We start from the raw sequence: 19,907 nt of genomic DNA on the forward strand, positions 1-19,907 counted from the left end.
GCAGGTGTGTTCCATACGAGTTTGGATCATCTTGGTTCTGGGGTCAGCTGTGTTCCTAGCTGATGCTGTGTGCTGATTGGCTGTGCCTGGCTGCGCAGGGGCAGGACGACCTCAGGCAGGATGCCGTCATGCAGCAGGTCTTCCACATGTGCTCCTCCCTTCTGCAGCGCAACGGTGAGACGCGCAAGAGGAAACTCAACATCCGCCGCTACAAGGTGAAGCTCCGCCTCCCAGCTAGTTCAGCAGGACTTACGTGGGTAAACTGGCAGGCGGATGTGCTACATGGTAAAACGCTAGGGGTGAAGGTTCCGGTTGTGTGTGGTTGTGTCCCGGCCAGGTGGTCCCCTTCTCCCAGCGCAGCGGTGTGCTGGAGTGGTGTTCTGGCACCATGCCCATCGGCGAGTTCCTGATTGACCCCCAGAAGGGGGCGCACAAGCGTTTCCGGCCCCAAGACTGGGCCAGCATGGCTTGTCGAAAGAAAATGATGGTATGCTGACTAGCGATTTTTTTGCTGAATGATAAGCGGTTGACTGTGCTGCAAGACTGATGTGTGACTGCGCTGGGTGACTTCTGAGTGACAGCTGTGTGACTATGTGACTACGCTGGGTGACTGACTTGGTTGTCTTATAGGAGACTCAGAATCTGGATCCTGAAGCCAAACTGCGGGTCTTCAGCGAGGTGTGTCAGAACTTCCACCCCGTGTTCCGCTACTTCTGCATGGAGAGGTTCCGTGATGCGGCCGTGTGGATGGAGAAGCGTCTGGCCTACACACGCAGCGTAGCAACGTCCTCCATTGGTACAAACACTGGATTCGACTTAGCACGAGTCTCTGAATAAACAATAAACCGTTCAGTCTTACTGGAAAGTCTGGTACAGTAATACTTCCTTGGTAAATGATGACGACCAGCTGAAATGTTCTCACTTCTACAGTGAGACAATCTATGAGCCCAGTATGAGCACCATATGAGCTCTCATTCCTTTGAGCATTCACTGTTCCTTTATTCCTTGTGGTGGTGTTTCTCACAGTTGGCTACATTGTTGGACTGGGCGATCGGCACATTCAGAACATTCTGATAGATGAGCGGACGGCAGAGCTGGTACACATCGACCTGGGTGAGATCATGTGAGACGGTTCAGCTTGGGTGAGATCATGTGAGACGGTTCAATCTGGGTGAGATCATGTGAGACGGTTCAGCCTGGGAGAGATCAAGTGAGACAGATTGACCTGGGTGAGATCAAGTGAGTTAGATTGACCTCAGTGAGATCAAGTGAGACAGTTTGACCTGGGTGAGATCAAGTGAGACAGATTGACCTGGGTGAGATCAAGTGAGTTAGATTGACCTCAGTGAGATCAAGTGAGACAGTTTGACCTGGGTGAGATCAAGTGAGACAGATTGACCTGGGTGAGATCAAGTGAGACGGTTCAGCCTGGGAGAGATCAAGTGAGACAGATTGACCTGGGTGAGATCAAGTGAGTTAGATTGACCTCAGTGAGATCAAGTGAGACAGTTTGACCTGGGTGAGATCAAGTGAGACAGTTTGACCTGGGTGAGATCAAGTGAGACAGTTTGACCTGGGTGAGATCAAGTGAGACAGATTGACCTGGGTGAGATCAAGTGAGTTCTTCTCCAGTTTTCCTTCTGCAGTTTCAGTCATGCGTTTCCTTCTCCAGGCGTGGCATTCGAGCAGGGCCGGATCCTCCCCACCCCGGAGACGGTGCCCTTCAGGTTGTCACGGGACATTGTGGACGGAATGGGCATCAGCGGGGTGGAGGGCGTCTTCAGGAGGTCTGCTCCCCTCACTACGGCTCTGTTAGTGATGCTTGCGGTGTATGAGTGGTACCTAATGCTTACTGACTTTTATCCTGTTTGGTTGACCAAGGTGCTGTGAGAAGACCATGGAGGTCATGAGGAATTCTCAAGAAGTTCTATTAACCATAGTGGAGGTAGAGAGCCATTAATATCACTGAGGTAATGAAGCAATTGGCACAGTTGGTCTGCTCTTAATGGTGTGTGTGTGTGTGTGTGTGTGTGTGTGTGTGTGTGTGTGTGTTTAACTTCTAGGTGCTGTTGTATGATCCGTTGTTTGATTGGACGATGAACCCCCTGAAGGCCTTCTACCTACAACAGCAGGATGAGCAGGCTGAGCTGAATGCCACACTCAACCCCACACTGGAGCATAGAACAGGGTTAGACACACACACACACACACACACACACACACTCAACCCCACACTGGAGCACAGAACAGGGTTAGACACACACACACACACACACACACACACTCAACCCCACACTGGAGCACAGAACAGGGTTAGACACACACACACACACTCTCTCTCTCTCAACTCCACACAGGAGCACAGAGCAGGGTAGGCACACACACACCCTCAGCCCCACATACATGTGTTTTGGCAGTGTGTGTGTAGTGCTGTGTTAACTGTGTTGTGGTGTATTAGGAGTGTGTGTAGTGCTGTGTTAACTGTGTTGTGGTGTATTAGGAGTGTGTGTAGTGCTGTGTTAACTGTGTTGTGATGTATTAGGAGTGTGTGTAGTGCTGTGTTAACGGTGTTGTGGTGTATTAGGAGTGTGTGTAGTGCTGTGTTAACTGTGTTGTGGTGTATTAGGAGTGTGTGTAGTGCTGTGTTAACTGTGTTGTGGTGTATTAGGAGTGTGTGTAGTGCTGTGTTAACTGTGTTGTGGTGTATTAGGAGTGTCTGTAGTGCTGTGTTAACTGTGTTGTGGTGTATTAGGAGTGTGTGTAGTGCTGTGTTAACTGTGTTGTGGTGTATTAGGAGTGTGTGTAGTGCTGTGTTAACTGTGTTGTGGTGTATTAGGAGTGTGTGTAGTGCTGTGTTAACGGTGTTGTGGTGTATTAGGAGTGTGTGTAGTGCTGTGTTAACGGTGTTGTGGTGTATTAGGAGTGTGTGTAGTGCTGTGTTAACTGTGTTGTGGTGTATTAGGAGTGTGTGTAGTGCTGTGTTAACTGTGTTGTGGTGTATTAGGAGTGTGTGTAGTGCTGTGTTAACGGTGTTGTGGTGTATTAGGAGTGTGTGTAGTGCTGTGTTAACGGTGTTGTGGTGTATTAGGAGTGTGTGTAGTGCTGTGTTAACGGTGTTGTGGTGTATTAGGAGTGTGTGTAGTGCTGTGTTAACTGTGTTGTGGTGTATTGGGAGTGTGTGTAGTGCTGTGTTAACTGTGTTGTGGTGTATTGGGAGTGTGTGTAGTGCTGTGTTAACTGTGTTGTGGTGTATTAGGAGTGTGTGTAGTGCTGTGTTAACTGTGTTGTGGTGTATTAGCAGTGTGTGTAGTGCTGTGTTAACGGTGTTGTGGTGTATTAGGAGTGTGTGTAGTGCTGTGTTAACGGTGTTGTGGTGTATTAGGAGTGTGTGTAGTGCTGTGTTAACGGTGTTGTGGTGTATTAGGAGTGTGTGTAGTGCTGTGTTAACTGTGTTGTGGTGTATTAGGAGTGTGTGTAGTGCTGTGTTAACGGTGTTGTGGTGTATTAGGAGTGTGTGTAGTGCTGTGTTAACTGTGTTGTGGTGTATTAGGAGTGTGTGTAGTGCTGTGTTAACTGTGTTGTGGTGTATTAGGAGTGTGTGTAGTGCTGTGTTAACTGTGTTGTGGTGTATTAGGAGTGTGTGTAGTGCTGTGTTAACTGTGTTGTGGTGTATTAGGAGTGTGTGTAGTGCTGTGTTAACTGTGTTGTGGTGTATTAGGAGTGTGTGTAGTGCTGTGTTAACGGTGTTGTGGTGTATTAGGAGTGTGTGTAGTGCTGTGTTAACGGTGTTGTGGTGTATTAGGAGTGTGTGTAGTGCTGTGTTAACGGTGTTGTGGTGTATTAGGAGTGTGTGTAGTGCTGTGTTAACGGTGTTGTGGTGTATTAGGAGTGTGTGTAGTGCTGTGTTAACGGTGTTGTGGTGTATTAGGAGTGTGTGTAGTGCTGTGTTAACGGTGTTGTGGTGTATTAGGAGTGTGTGTAGTGCTGTGTTAACGGTGTTGTGGTGTATTAGGAGTGTGTGTAGTGCTGTGTTAACTGTGTTGTGGTGTATTAGGAGTGTGTGTAGTGCTGTGTTAACGGTGTTGTGGTGTATTAGGAGTGTGTGTAGTGCTGTGTTAACTGTGTTGTGGTGTATTAGGAGTGTGTGTAGTGCTGTGTTAACTGTGTTGTGGTGTATTAGGAGTGTGTGTAGTGCTGTGTTAACTGTGTTGTGGTGTATTAGGAGTGTGTGTAGTGCTGTGTTAACTGTGTTGTGGTGTATTAGGAGTGTGTGTAGTGCTGTGTTAACTGTTGTGGTGTATTAGGAGTGTGTGTAGTGCTGTGTTAATGGTGTTGTGGTGTATTAGGAGTGTGTGTAGTGCTGTGTTAACTGTTGTGGTGTATTAGGAGTGTGTGTAGTGCTGTGTTAACGGTGTTGTGGTGTATTAGGAGTGTGTGTAGTGCTGTGTTAACTGTGTTGTGGTGTATTAGGAGTGTGTGTAGTGCTGCGTTAACTGTGTTGTGGTGTATTAGGAGTGTGTGTAGTGCTGCGTTAACTGTGTTGTGGTGTATTAGGAGTGTGTGTAGTGCTGTGTTAACTGTGTTGTGGTGTATTGGCAGGGACAGTCAGAGCTTCAACAAGGTGGCGGAGCGAGTCCTGCTGCGCCTGCAGGAGAAGCTGAAGGGGGTGGAGGAGGGGGCGGTGCTCAGTGTGGATGGACAGGTCAACCTCCTCATCCAGCAGGCCATGGACCCCAAAAACCTCAGTCGCCTCTTCCATGGCTGGCAAGCCTGGGTCTGAAACACGCACACACACAGTACTGAAGAAACAGGAGAGAATGACCTGTAGGAATAACTTGGCCAGTACTGGCTGTGTCTTTAGAAACTGTAACTTGATCTTTGATACTGTCACAGCTACACTTTAATATCCTTCAGCAATTGGATGTAACTGAACACAGAGTGTGCCCAAAGGGTTAGAGGTTAGGAGTGTGCCCAAAGGGTTAGAGGTTAGGAGTGTGCCCAAAGGGTTAGAGGTTAGGAGTGTGCCCAAAGGCCAGGGGTCACCTTGACTCCTCTTCCACGTTGCTTTATTTTGCGTTATTTGATTGTATACCTGTATTTCTGATCAGGTTATGACAAAAAAAAAGTTTTTATACAATTTCTGATCATTTTCATGTGTTTACATAGTTGCCAGGAGATCAATCGCCCATTACTGTGATGCAAATAAGAAGCTTAAGTAATGAAATGTCTTCGGTAATCAAGGCTTCATCATCACTGTACCTGCCAGACACAGTAGGCCACAGTATTCACCATCACTGTACCTGTCAGGAATGGAATAAGTACTCACATGCGCAGGGAGTGTCAGATGTGATCAAGGTTGTCCGATTTGTGCAGTCTTGCTGTGCAATTAATGTTTGAATAAGCGTTTGTATGCAAATCTAGTGCTTCAGTAGTGTACTAGTCTACTACAAACTCCTCAAAGAGGAGTTCAAAAAAGTATTTTTGGACACAATGCACACAAATATGTAATTCAATAAAATATAATGCAGTTTGTTGTGCAGTGTGGCTTACTCTCCCTCGTACGAATATACCAATATAACATCCTCAAACAGAAGACGTGTGTAGGTGTTTTCCCCATCTAACTTCATAATCCTCTCCAGCTTCATAGATATCAAGTTTTAAATCATAGAGATTTAGGTTTCTCAGTCACACCAAGGTGAGGTCAAGGTAATGTTAAGGTAATATCAGTGTGATACTAGTAGTATGTTTGAGCCATTTTCTCCCTCAAAAGCCAAATAAAAGTATTAATCTTTGTCGTCAGTCTCACTGAGGCTAATGTTTTACTTGCCTCAAGTGGCGCTAACACACTCCGCCCCGTCTCTGCACCAGGTGTGTGTACACTTGAGGTGGGTCAGAGGTTATTCCAATTAAACAATCTTATGAGTCAACAGAAGCACAATTCGAGTCCTTACACCAAACCACATCTGTTCTAATGCTCCGACAATCCAGGCAGAACAGATTTAGAGCTTAACTTTGCCCTCAGGGTTGACATTGACAGTCGTGTACTGATGTGATCAGGTAGCAGCACTGCTCAGAGGGAAGGTGTTAAACAGTCAGAGTTTGACATGAAGTACTTATGATGGTGACTGAAGGTGAAAGTCATTCATTTAAGCTAAATGTATATTAAAACATTCCATTAAAAAAACTTTGTGGCAAATAAAACTGTGTACAGTAGGTGGGTGCTGTAGCTGCTTGGGACCATAACCTGTGATAGCAAAACCGCCCAGGTGTCGATGACTACTTCCTGTGTACTTCCTGTTTTGGACAAGGTGTGACAAAAGCAGACCTACACAAACAGTCCTCCCAGAAGACGGGGATAGCATTAGACATTGACAAATATTTAAACATATGAATGTAATGCTTGCTGTAATAACTTTCCTTTGAGGAGTAATACCACAAAACGCCAGCAGGTGGCTGTGAAACAAAGGCCATCGTTTTCATCGAATAAACTCAAACTGTAGAATATGGCTGCTAATTGATAATAGTGTCAAGTACTCAAGTCTAACAAGTCAAACCATTTGAAGGAAAACGTAAAGATTTTTATTGTAATTCTTCATTTATTTATTGTACTTACATGTTTAATTACTGGGGTGCCTTTATAGTTATATACAATCAAAAAGAATCATGTATCTTTATGATACAAAATAATTAGCAGTCATCAATTACCCCCACCCCAGCATCACATAAAATCAAGAGACAGACTGGACCACCTGTGCTAAAAGAACAAACATTCAGTCTATTCCAACCTACATTCAACACCGGAGAGAGGTTCAAACATACAAATAGTCAAACTATTGCCACAGGAAAGAAAAAATATTCAGTCAACAAATATTTCAGATAGTCCAAGCTGCGAGTAACCTGTTATCACTGTGCATTTCAGATGACTCTCTAAAAACTCCAGCACTGAGGTGCCTTTCAGTAAAATTTCAAAGGGAATAATAGTTTATAAGTTGTTCTTTGTTCCAATTACATATTTTTTACACCCATGTAGAATGAGCAAGTGGCAGTGATTCTTCAGAGCGTCTTCAGAGTTTAATCTAGTAAAAAAAAAAACAAAAAACAAAGATTCCCACCCTGATCAGTCAAAGCAGTGCCGTGTGCCCAGGTCCCCAGTCCAGGGGCTGCTCGGGTCTGTTGGGGCTGGCCTGGTGACTCACCATCATTTGATGCGATGGCGTACCAGTGAGGACTCGTCTGTGATCTCTCCGTCTCGATGGTGCCTACTACAGGGCACCAGGAGCAGCAGCAGGAGGATGAGTAAGACCAGGGCGCACAGGGCCATCAGGGTGTAGGCCACCACCCACATGAGCGGCTCCTGCTGAGGGAGTCCGCTTGCGCAGCTCGAGGCTACACCGTCCACCGCAAACGGGCCCGAGATCTCCGCCACCACAACGCCGTCGATTTCTGCCACAGACACGCCGGGTCACCATCAAGGCAAGTTTACTTATGGCAAACCATACAATTCGATTGCTTTCATTTAATTCAAAGTGCTGGTATGTTAGCAGCAGAAACATCAGCACACGTCGCTTCGTATCTACGTACCAGCACAGCTGCTCACGGCGAAACCCAGCCTGGAGTTCAGACGGTCAAAGATGACGTAGAAGCCCTCCATGAGGGTGGCACCCATCACCAGTCCGTTAGTAGAGGAGGAGATTCCAAAACGGAAGCAGTCCAGCACACCCTCTACGTCAGTCACGGGCTGGATGTACAGCTGCAGAGACAGAGCAGATGCTCTTTTTAAACCACAATATGAGTGTGGAGTTCTATACAGTGAGGGAGCCATGTTGGCTGTCCATCAGGTAAAAGGTCCGACAAGCCCCACTGGGAAGGAAGTGCAGGGTTTGTAAGTCACGGGATCCTGATTCAGCAGTGGACACACGGACACCCTTCTTTAGATTTAGGGTTCTCAACATTACAGCTAATGCCACTTCAGTCTTGATCTCCCCTCTAGGTTCAATAAGGAAAATGTAAACAAGGCAATGAACTTGTCAAATACATGGGACGATTTCTTAAAATAGACAAAACTAACATCTCTACATAATCAGGATGACTGTATAATTAAAGGTATGCGAGAGGGTGTCTTTTTCAGGGGAAAACGTGCAAAACATGTTTATGAAAATTCAGCTAGACTGATGTGTATAGGAATGCAAAACAAATGTTTGAATGTGCATAGATGTTTTAAAAATAAGTCAGCCATTATGTAATAGTTAAATATTTCTGCATAATAAAGCATGAGGAAAAACAAATTCCTTCTCTTTTCTCAGCTTTAGCCAGTATCTTACTTCACTACCAGGTAGACAGGTTTTACCGACTCGCTTATCCGATTCTGTCTACACGCTGTACCAACATGGCTGCTGGTGAAGTCACGCTGGAAATTGTAGCCGTTGCTTGGCTGGCCATCTTGAGTTTACTCAATGTAAAACATGGTCACACAAAACTACCCCCACATTTTTTTCCCTTCAAGACACTGACTATATTAGAGTTCTTAAATATATAGTATATAGTTCTTAAAACAGCATTCTAACATTTTCTATCTAGGATATGATTCAAACATATTCAACAGTATAACTATCACAGGTGACTTGTTAGCTAACCTAGCTATATTAGTTATGTAGCTATGCATGTCTCTTAAGTATAACCAGCATACAACACTTTCAATGAGAGCTCATTACACTATCTCAGCCTTGAGACTGATCTGAATTTGCTAACCCGAGTGTATGGCGTCAACGGTGATTCAGTTTGTGCGTCCTAGTGAAATCAAATATTTCCCATGACGATCTGATCTATTCGTAGATCGGTGTCGTGAGTCTTCTAGGAGGAGTGCAAACAACAAAAAGCTTTCCAAAAAAGTAAACAAGTTAGTGACGGACTTACAGGTACACTCGTCTCCCGCCAACCAGCACACCACCTCCAGTAATCAATGACCTTGTCTCATCTTGAGTTATTAGATCAGACAGATCTGATCATTTATCAGACAACAAGGCCACCAGGTGTGTACTGCCGCTAGCACTAGTCTCCTGTACTGTTATCATACGTAAGGGTGTCCAATGTTGACATTAGTAATACATTAGTGAGGAAATTCAGTGCAATAGGAGAGTCCGGTTATGGCTCATTGAAAAGACAACAACTCGACCTCATTATGACTCCATGCAGTCAACTAAACAAACATGGGAGTGAGTCACCAACACCGGGATGAAGCCAGGACACACGGCCTCAATAATCACAGATCTCACCCGTCTCTGGATGCAAATGTTTGACTGAAGACAGGCCTACTGGTCTGTGATGTCCAGCGTGTTTTACACAGCAGCAGGTGCGGCGATGACAATAAAATCATAGTCCAACGGCTCGTGGCAGCCTTTTGCGGTGCTCAATAGCGTGATGCCATCTTCGTCATTGGCAGAGTCAGCTGGCACCGGTCCACGCCCGATCCCTGCCAAGACACGGTGGTGATGGCTTCCTGGCCGGGACGCTGTAGCTTTTCATTCTGAAAATAAGCTTTGAATGTCTGGGCTGAATCTCGGCTGATTGGTTTCTCCAATCCCAGAAGTTTCCCTGGGGGTCCGTTACTGCCTTTTACAGCCGAATGGACTTTTCAGTTGCCCACCCTGGTCATCTACCAGCCGCACAGCACCGGCACTCAAAGCAGGGGCATCAGAGTCCGGCCCTGGAGGGCCCCCGAGTCCAGCAGAGTTTAGTGATCCCACATACCTACTAAACTTGGCAATTGATGAATGAGTTGAATCAGGCGTGATTCAACCAATCAGTCTAGGTTTTGCCAGGTTTTGCAGGCGTGTGTGCGCAGAACAAATCAAAATCTTGCTGGACTCTGGAATTCCAGTACAAGACATTGCCACCCCCTGTCTTAAAAGACTCTCGGAGGAGATTGCGTGGCAGGGTTCATAGGTGAGGCCTGGATCACATCTACTCTGACTTCTGGTCTCTTAACCATCCTTTAGTTAACAATGTTGGGAGGCATGGCAGGACTCTGACCTGGGGAAGAAGGGTGAGGCGGAAGGACTCGCTGGCGTTCGTGGCCCTGAGGTAGAGCGAGAGTTTGGGGAACAGCCTCCAGGGAGACTCTCCTCGCACCCAGCAGGCCAGCTTGGTCCCAGAGAAGAAGCCAGAGGAGAAATCGGGGACCTGGTGGAGAAGAGCACAAGATGGACCACAGGTTCCTGCTCCAATGACCACACCACACTTGCCAAGTGCCGATCATGAACCATGTCATTACGAGAGGGTTTTCTTATTTTAAATCACACACAAACAGCATTTACAGAATTTCAGCACAGTTGATTTTCAATCATGTGAACTTGTTAAAAGATAAAAGACGGCGGTACCAGGGCTGACTGAGCAATGGCCTCCACCAGAGCACTGAACACGGTCGTCGGCAACCTCAGTAGGGTCGTCCCACTGTCCACAATGGCTTTATCAGAGTTGTACTGGGGGGAGAGTACAATCATAGTGAGGTATTTATGTGTGTGTGTATATTATAACTATACTTCACTAAGATGTTGGATATATCTACATCTCTTACTTTGGTACTATCTCACTAGAGTGTGCATGAGCATGCATGAGCTAGTCAAGGCCTACAGCACACAGGCTGTAGTAGCAGTCTCGGTGCTCTGGCGTTTGTAAACAGAATTAGCATGTGCTCACATCCACCCAACAGTGTTTCCCCTCCCCATCTATAAAGGCTTGATCTTGGCCTTTTATTGGGACTGAGAGAATGCATGCAAGCTTTTACAAGGTCAAATAACACGCTTCCCTCTTCTCTCTCATTTCCACACTCGCCGTGTGTGTGTGTGTGTGTGTGTGTGTGTGTGTGTGTGTGTGTACACAGGAACTAATGGAACCTGCTGTAAAACACTACCAGCACATCTCTGCATGACAGGAAGGATGTTGATTATGGTGATGTTGAAAGATGGACGGTACAGTATCTAATGTAAGCAGAGCGCGGTACCTCTCTGCAGTCCAGGTTTAAACTCTGGTCGTCAACATCAAGTTTCAAGACCTCCACTTGGTAATACCACTCATGGAGGACCGGCGTGTACCACACTGGTCCCCGGTACAGCGTGGGCTCAGCCCCCCCCATAATCTGAAACACATAAACTCAGATGATGCCATGACGGTTTCCTGTTTACAATCATACAGGACCATGTCAAAGCTTTAATCCCAAACTAGATCTCACTAAAACACATAGTTCTTGCTTATATAACAATTAAGCACAGGGTCCTCTCACAATACCTATGAAAGGAACAGTTGCTTTATAGAGAAAAGTGAGCAGATGAGAAATCACTGCTGAGGAACAGTCCAGTATCAACAGCCAATAGCCACACCCCCTCCAGGACTTCCTACTGAAAGCCCCGCCCACTGCTAGCAGGTGCAGCTGTGCTCTCATTGCTCTCTGCTCTCTTTAGCTTAATTAGTCTCGCACCAACTGGCCGTGCCTTCAGGACGCAGCATGGGGACTCTCCGCTTTCTTCTCCCAGCTGGCAGATGGCGCACGTCCCGAGGGCTTTGATCCGATTGGGTGGCACAGAGCGGCTGCTGCCGGTCCACCAATCTGGCGCCGTACTCTGGTCTCAACGGCATTCAAGCCCCGCGTTAAGAAACCGCCAGGAACAGAGCTGATCCGAGGTCAGCTGAAGGCTGGTCTTGTACGTTTCATGTTGGGACCGTGCAAACTGAAGCTGTTCCAGTATCAGCATTAAAAAAAAAAAGTTCCCGGGAATATAGAGCATTAGAGCGAAGAGTGAGCGCTCACCAAGCTGCCACCAGCAGAATCAGCTCCAGCGCGGGCAGGAAGTCCTGCTCCACACATCTGGAGAGAGAACACATCTGGAAGGCCCGTCTGCTGTACCACGGAGTTGAAAAAGGGCTCCACAGACGGGTCCGGCTAGGAAAGGAACAGCAGTACGTCCATCACACACACACACACACACACACACACACACACACACACACACACAAATCTACTGTTAACTATGTTTAGATAGAAAGTGTGTGAAATGTGTTTAATAATAAATTACATATACACACTTAGGTTTACTTCACATGTCAATTAACAAATGTGGCACAACACATCCCAGCTGTGTTGGTAGTAACATGTAGCATTACATTTATCGCACAACCACATATTTACATCTTCAGTCCACGCGCCCACACACACTTCTCACCCGAGCCAGTAGGGGGTACGCCAACCCAAGGATGCCCTGCCAGTTGATCCCAGGCAGGAAGAAGCCATCGGAGGTCAAGATGGCAGCAATGTTGATCGTGATGGTGGTGTTGGGGCCCTCAGGGAGGGTGATCACATCTGTGCCCAGATCCCCCTGCCAGTCCCCCTGGGTGTACTTGACTGCCACGGTGCTGTCACTGCTCTGGTAGGTGCTCGATCTGACGGGCAGATTAAATGAGAACTCGTTCCAAGTGCTGAAATAAAACCTTAAGTTTCTCCCCAAACACACACCTCGTATGGGAGGTTCACATAACTGCAGTTCATTTAGCTTGTGAGCTCCCTTTCTGTTCACTCTCTCTATGTTAATGTTAAGTTTGCTACTTAGGTCAGTTACGTTTGACATTTGGTAGAAGCTCTTAGCCAGAGTCCCTGAGAACTCCCCGTGATATTTAGTGCAGATATTTAGGGTAAACTGTTGAGTGGAGGATGAGAGGAAGAACATCTCTTACTTGGCACGGTTGAAGAACGTGGCGATGTAGGGGTGTGGAGCTGCAGCAACTGCAAAGTTACTGCTCCCCGTGTCCACCAGGATGTTCATCTGAAAGCACAGAAGCACCAGCAGGGTCACCGATCCCAAGTTGATTAGTGTCCCTGCTCTGGGTTGATTAGTGTCCCTGGTCTGAGGAATCACACAGCCTGCCTTGCTCAGAGGCTCAGACCATCTGCAAAGTTCTGAGGTGAAGAGAAAGATCACAAGAGGGCGAAGAACATTTCCTCAACAGCCCCAACACTGAGGTTTAATTAACTGGGACTTCCCTTCTGAAGACTTCACATACAAGAGAGGCTGATGGGCTTAATGGAGCTTCAGAAACCGAGGGCCTCACTCCAGCCCAGAGAACAGCAGCTACCACACACACCCCCACCCTCCCAAATGCAGAAAAACCTGTTCAGCTTCTGAGAACCCACCATTAAGCTTCCGTCAGTCCCATTCAGGGATTCTGTCGCTGGCACGGCTCAGTTTCCCTCTTCCCTCCACATATGCTCCCGTTTGGCAGCTGTACTCTACAGCAGTCGTAATAATGTTGTCTGAGCACTGGCTCGGCCAGGGAGAGCTAATGAGCCAACACGCCATCACGCTGTGTGGGCAGACGGGCCTTTACACACATTCTTCACCGTTAACTCCATCGTAATGAACGTAGTGACTACCACTAACACCATCTCAAATCATCTGAAGCTCTTAGGGTGCAGCACTGTAAATGGTTTATTTGTTTAGTGAAAGTTTGGGTAGAGAGACAAACGCTCAGGTTTTATTTGAGCAGTAGGCTACTTTAATTTGGTAGGAGGTGAAACGACTAAGTCACGTTTCTGTGGCTCGTCCTCACCACTCATTTCTCAAAAAATGAGCCGTTACTTTCATAGATATGAAGACCCCTCGCTTAATTGTAAAGCTGGGCGTACACTGTACGATATTTTAAATCGTGTACTCAGCTCCAGCTCAAACTGTACGACTAAATCGCAGAGTTTAAAAGTTCACAGCTCACGATTCATATACTCACACTATACGACCCGACGCTCTCATGCGATCTCACGAGGAGCGATTTGAATTTCAAACATGTTTGATATTCTTGCGACGCTGCGATTTCTGATCGGGAGTTGGTCGTGAGGTGTGAATCGCTCCTCGTTTACCTGTGTAAACTATACGATGCACGACACGCGATTGAGCCGAAACTCGGCCCGATCGCAAAAATAGTCGCACGAGTGAAAAATCGGCTGAAAATGGGCCAAAGATCGCACAGTGTACGCCCAGCTTTACTTAAGCGAGAATTTGATCAAAACGGTTAAGCCGCGAGCACGCGCGTCCACCGCACGAGACTCGTACACACCGCGCGCGCGCTCTCTCTCTGTGTTTTCCAACCTAGCGCGCGCTGTCCCCTCCGTTGCTCGCAGCGGGCTAATTGGCACTCATTGAGACGCCTTGGTTTAATTGGCAGCCACTCTGACGCTGCGATCACATCTGCTACCTGTTTGTAGCAATTAGCAGATGTGAGCCACTCAAGGCGACGCCTCCACGGACCTCGACAGACTCTACAATTAGTGTCTCGTTTAAAAAAAATAAAAAAAAACCCTGCATCAATTAACACAAGTACCATTAATTACACACCCAGTGAGAATTTGGGCTCCGCTTTCGAGCACAAGTCTCTTGGCCATATAGGAGGAGATAAGGGAAGGGGCGGGTTAGAATAATGAACATCTCACGCAGATCAGCACACGCACTGCCCGATCTTCAGATCGTTACGTGATTGCATCTACATTAAAACGCAAATCGCAGGACCCAATCCTGCATCGGGGCAGCTATAGAAAGGGCCGCGAGCCACAGTCGCGCGCGCGCGCACGCTCGGTAATCCCGGTCAGCTGGCCAGGCCGCGCGCCCCCGGGCCCACAGCATCATGTGCGCTCATGTGAGCTGCGGTCTCACACTCCCACTCCAGACTTATCAAGGAAGTTCTTGGTCTCGCTGCAGCTGCCCGAAGGAATGCACCAAGCAGCTCGCATCACATGCTGCCCTCGCAAGATCAGACTGTCCAGATTCACACCGCTTGACCCCAGCAGCATCAGGAACAATTAGTTTACACCAGAACTCCTACAAAACCACGTTACCTTAAATAATCCAACATTTACACAACCGCGTTACCCAAAGACGAACCACAACGTTTGTGTGGTGAGAAGTACACGTTGCTTTTGAACTGCATATAAAACTTTACAGTTTGACTAATAAAACAGTCCAGAAGAGGCTGAATAAAGTTATAAACACACTCACATACCGTTTGACCCGGCGTGCCGATAGTCATCTCTATATAATAACCTCTACCAGAATCCCCCTTTAAATTATTAACCATGTCCAAGAAGTTGACAATTCCTGCTGGATCCGATGCCAGGGAAAGTCCGTTTCCAGCGGTACCGTCGGTGGGCTTGGGCGGGCTAAGATCCAACTCCGCCGAGGAGTTAAACTTCTCAACAAACATCTTGAGAGGGATTCTGTAAAGGGAGTGCGAGGTCCAAAAACACAGGACAAACATCAGTCCCTGGAGAAACACCATCTCGTCCGTCTCTGTGCACGGATATAACTCAGCCTGGAAGGAGCCTGCTAGAAGAATCAGTCTTGGGTCAAAGAGTCCAGTTCTGTCATGTTTGACTTGCTCATTTTGAGACGTCAGATTAAGATCCTCTGACGGAGTTATGTACTCGTAATCCGCGATCCAAAAGTGGCTGTGCGACGAAACTCCAAGATTTCTACTTTATAACTTCCTGAAAGCCCATTTGACGGATATGACGATGATCAGACATTCAGGACTTTATTATGAAGGAACCCTGGAGTGTTCTCAGGTGAACAAGTGTCACTCCGTTTCCACTTGGAATTAGCAGTAAGATTATTTTCTATAACGAATCAAAATAATCCGACATTGTTCGGCTGATCAGAATTAAAATGTTGATCACTACAAAATGTTGAGAAATAAATTCTTAATTTAAATTCTAAAACCATGTTTGGTAATGTTATTTTACAACTGATTTGAAAATTTTGTCCATTGTATTTTAATTAGACTACACATCTTCAGTAGGTTATAGGTTATTCGAACAGCTACTCTCATACGTATCTAAACTGGTCTAACGTGTCAGGAGAAAGTTGGACAAGTTTCTCTCTGCCGCTTGCTATGTCAACACTGGACATCCCCTATACTGATGGTCAAAGACAAATACTGCGAGCAGTGACCAATACAGTAGACCTGCTTATTATATAACCACAATATATAAGTAATGATTAAACAGGAATTCACATGTGGCCTGGATTTTAGAACACATCGCCCTGAAACGAACCCCAACACCCCAGTATCTCCACATACGGGCCTGTGGTGCCACATTTCGCAAGACATGCAGTTATTGACCAGTTTTGTCATGTTGAGGATTAGATTGTAAAGATTGTTTGTTTATGTGTGTACATGCACGTGAGACTGTCAGTTAAACCGAATAATTCTGGTATATTTATGGAAATTACTGCTACAAAAGGCCTATATTAATTATAAAGAGTGTCCAATTAAATATGTGATGTCCAGACTCTTTGATTCTAGCAGAAAAAATAATAAAATCACAAATAGAATAATCTGAACCACACTTATATAAACAAACAAAAACAATCAAATAAGAAAAACACCCCTTCTCCCAAACAAATTTCTCCACTTGCAGTACTAAGAGTGGCCAGAGGAGGGCATTGCACATCATTTACAGCGTTGATTTGACCCTTCAGATCTGAATGCACAGACCAGGCACGTGTGTTTGTTCTGCCAGTCAGTTCTACCGGAACATTGCTTCCCAGTTCTGATAGAGCCCTGATTGGCCCAATAACTGACAGTGAGTGAGTGGTGTCTGAGCTCTACTGTGAAAGCATCATTTGAAATCTTCTTTGTAGTCCTGAGGGGTCCTAGTGGTGAAGGAAATACGCCACCTGTTGGACACTCTCAGCTTTACAGGCATCTGTGTGCTGCAAAGTGCCTCAATCGGCAGGAACTTGTAGCAGCCAAATTCCTGGAGGATCTCTAAGTCCATAATGCTTGTCTTAGATGCACCACATCTGTGTCTTTCAGGCAATATTGGATCTTGGGTAACTATGGCCAGGGATGTCATGCAGGACAGTCTGGGATTAAGGTGGGCAGGACTGGGGTGGTGTATGGGGTACATGCCCCGATGCTGCCCCATGTGGGACATCCTTCAGCCCGTGTTCTAGTAATGGTGGGGAAGCGGGCCACCGCTGCTGAATCAGACGGGCCGGCCAAGCCTGACAGATCCTCTGAGCCACTCTGCAGAAGGTGTCTGAGCTCGGCTCGAACACAGCGCAGAGATCCTGCTGCCAAGTGGCAGAAATGGGCGTCTGCGTTCCTGCCGCGTACGATCTGTCTGTCTGCCCCGACGCTCCACTCCTCTCTCTTCTCGTCTCTCTTTCTGCTCAGCCCTCTTCCTCTCCTGCTCTTCCTCATCTCTCTATCTCTGAGTCTCACTCAGCTGTTTCCTCTGCCTTCTGTCACTTCGTTTTTTTTGTTCCATGCGACGATCTACGTGTTTGTCACTCTTTCTCTCTCTCTTCTGATTGGCCCAGTACTCCAACTTTGCCCAAATTTTCAGGGCTTCAAAACTGGACTGAGCAGATATTTCTGGGTCTGAAAATACAGGATTAACTTGTAGCAGTTAGAAGGACGTGGAACATCTTCAGCTGGGTTATTTCCTGTGCCAAGAGACGTGCTTCCTCTCGTTCTTCCTCTCATTTGTGGGAACAGTTTGGAGCTGGCCCCTTCCTCTTCCAACATAACTGTGCACCAGTGCACAAAGCAAGGTCCATAAAGACATGGATGGCAGAGTCTGGTGTGTATGAACTTGACTGGCCTGCACAGGGCCGGCGCCAGAACATATACAGTGAGGGGGCGTCAGAAAATTTCGGGGGGGGGGGGCGAACGTAAGTTTATGAGCGGGGGGGGGGGGGGGGAGGGCGAACGTAAGTTGTTGAGCGGGGGGGGGCGGTGCGTGTAACGATTGTCGAGCGGCCGAGGGGGCGCCATGTAGCGATTTTTGTAAAATAAATGGGTCTTATTTTTTACATTGAGGGGACGGGACACCTCGCCTGAGGGGGCGACACCCCCATTCGCCCCCCCATGGCGCCGGCCCTGGGCCTGCACAGAGTCCTGACCTCAACCTGATAGAACACCTTTGGGATGAATTAGAGCAGAGACTGAGAGCCAGGCCTTCTCGTCCAACATCAGTATGTGACCTCACAAATGTGCTTCTGGACGAATGGTTAAAAATCTTCATAAACACACTCCTAAACCTTGTGGACAGCCTTCCCAGAAGAGATGAAGCTGTTCTAGCTGCAAAGGGTGGACCAACGTCATATTAAACCCTATGTATTAAGAATGGAATGTCACTTAAGCTCATATGTGAGTCAAGGAAGGTGAGCGAATACTTTTGGCAATATAATGTATCTATAAACATCCCTAGATTCATCTGAGTAATTTTTTTCAGTCAAATAGTTGTTTTTTTTGTTGCTATATATAGTTTTTGCTAATGCTATCTTCACGCTGTTGTTGGTTTCTATGACTCCATGACCAAGAATCTGCCTTGTTACCAATACAGCTATGCACTTCCTCTCCCTGTCCTGGTCTTCTCCCTCTCTCCATCTCTCTCTCTCTTCCTCTGTTTTTGTCTCTGCTGTCATCTGCTGTGTTTCTCTGACTCTGTCTCTGTCCCTTCTTTGTCTTTCCCCTTGTCTCTCCCTCTCACTAACTCTCTCCCTCTGTCTCTCCCCCTTTCTATCTCTCTCTCCTCTCTCTGTATCTTTCTCTCCCTCTTCCTGTCTCTCTCCCCATCTCTATGTCCCTCTCATCTCTCTCCCTCTCCTCCCACCTCTCCCTCTCTCATCTCTCCCCCCTCACCTTCTCTCTCATTCTCTCTCTCTCTCTCTCTCTCTCTCTCCCTCTTTCGGTGTGCTGTATTATGTCAGCTGCTGACATGCTACAAGAAGAACAACTAGAGTATGGTGCTCCTGTTTCTCTAGCAACGCTTCAGGAAAGGGAACAGACAGTGTCAGGCTCGAGATCCTTCACCACTGTCTTCTCTGTAATGGGAGACCCTCACCACTGTCTTCTCTGTAATGGGAGACCACTGTCTTCTCTGTAATGGGAGACCCTCACCACTGTCTTCTCTGTAATGGGAGACCACTGTCTTCTCTGTAATGGGAGACCACTGTCTTCTCTGTAATGGGAGACCTTCACCACTGTCTTCTCTGTAATGGGAGACCACTGTCTTCTCTGTAATGGGAGACCCTCACCACTGTCTTCTCTGTAATGGAAGACCTTCATCACTGTCTTCTCTCTAATGGGAGACCTTCACCACTGTCTTCTCTGTAATGGGAGACCCTCACCACTGTCTTCTCTGTAATGGGAGACCTTCACCACTGTCTTCTCTGTAATGGGAGACCTTCATCACTGTCTTCTCTGTAATGGGAGACCCTCACCACTGTCTTCTCTGTAATGGGAGACCTTCACCACTGTCTTCTCTGTAATGGGAGACCTTCACCACTGTCTCCTCTGTAATGGGAGACCTTCATCACTGTCTTCTCTATAATGGGAGACCTTCACCACTGTCTTCTCTATAATGGGAGACCTTCACCACTGTCTTCTCTGTAATGGGAGACCTTCACCACTGTCTTCTCTATAATGGGAGACCTTCACCACTGTCTTCTCTATAATGGGAGACCTTCACCACTGTCATCTCTGTAAGGATAGACCTTCACCACTGTCTTCTCTATAATGGGAGACCTTCACCACTGTCTTCTCTGTAATGGGAGACCTTCACCACTGTCTTCTCTATAATGGGAGACCTTCACCACTGTCTTCTCTGTAATGGGAGACCTTCACCACTGTCTTCTCTGTAATGGGAGACCTTCACCACTGTCTTCTCTGAGACCCTCAGCAGCACATCATCGTCTGTGTGGAAGATGCAAATCTACAGGCCTTTCTATGATTTCTTTATACTCACATTGACTCAAGCTCATTTAAAGAAGAAATTTGATGAAAAGAATTCAAATGTTAATATCATTTTTTATGGACTATGTGCACTGTAGTATATGGACTATATACACTGTAGCATATGA

General features: G+C 46.7%; 2 protein-coding genes across 3 annotated transcripts in view; one reads left to right on the forward strand and one right to left on the reverse strand.

Moving 5' to 3' along the window:
- Positions 1–5,530, forward strand: part of atm (ATM serine/threonine kinase) — a 36,982-nt gene extending 31,452 nt beyond the window's left edge. The window contains exons 55-62 of the mRNA XM_076980934.1: positions 99–215; positions 338–487; positions 631–796; positions 1,027–1,113; positions 1,673–1,787; positions 1,882–1,945; positions 2,064–2,188; positions 4,600–5,530. Of these exons, the coding sequence (XP_076837049.1) occupies positions 99–215; positions 338–487; positions 631–796; positions 1,027–1,113; positions 1,673–1,787; positions 1,882–1,945; positions 2,064–2,188; positions 4,600–4,780 (1,005 nt within the window). The 3' untranslated portion in view covers positions 4,781–5,530. The remainder of the gene's footprint in view (positions 1–98; positions 216–337; positions 488–630; positions 797–1,026; positions 1,114–1,672; positions 1,788–1,881; positions 1,946–2,063; positions 2,189–4,599) is intronic.
- Positions 5,531–6,577: 1,047 nt separating this feature from the next.
- bace2 (beta-secretase 2) lies at positions 6,578–15,541 on the reverse strand. Of its 2 annotated transcripts, none has more exons than XM_076981657.1 (9): positions 15,037–15,541; positions 12,724–12,812; positions 12,216–12,432; positions 11,804–11,935; positions 11,000–11,134; positions 10,377–10,478; positions 10,030–10,179; positions 7,582–7,750; positions 6,578–7,443 (listed from the first exon to the last, which is right to left on the reverse strand). In XM_076981657.1, exons 1-9 carry the CDS (start codon positions 15,310–15,312, stop codon positions 7,199–7,201), a joined length of 1,515 nt encoding a protein of 504 aa, XP_076837772.1. In that variant the 5' UTR covers positions 15,313–15,541; the 3' UTR covers positions 6,578–7,198. The 2 variants fall into 2 exon arrangements, with proteins under 2 accessions (XP_076837772.1, XP_076837773.1); XM_076981658.1 differs by lacking the exon at positions 15,037–15,541 and adding an exon at positions 13,181–13,593 and having other exon boundaries at positions 6,579–7,443.
- Between the last annotated feature and the right edge of the window lie 4,366 nt (positions 15,542–19,907).

This window comes from Brachyhypopomus gauderio, chromosome 19 (genome assembly GCF_052324685.1).
Source record: "Brachyhypopomus gauderio isolate BG-103 chromosome 19, BGAUD_0.2, whole genome shotgun sequence".
Lineage (NCBI taxonomy): Eukaryota > Metazoa > Chordata > Actinopteri > Gymnotiformes > Hypopomidae > Brachyhypopomus > Brachyhypopomus gauderio.

Excerpts from the sequence above, each read along its gene's own strand:
- bace2 (XM_076981657.1), bottom strand. The coding sequence starts at position 15,312 with ATGGTGTTTCTCCAGGGACTGATGTTTGTCCTGTGTTTTTGGACCTCG. Across the intron at positions 12,433-12,723 it reads ACGTTCTTCAACCGTGCCAA|ATCGAGCACCTACCAGAGCA; the intron begins GTAAGAGATGTT and ends TCTGCCCGTCAG. Across the intron at positions 10,479-10,999 it reads TAAACCTGGACTGCAGAGAG|TACAACTCTGATAAAGCCAT; the intron begins GTACCGCGCTCT and ends CTCTCCCCCCAG.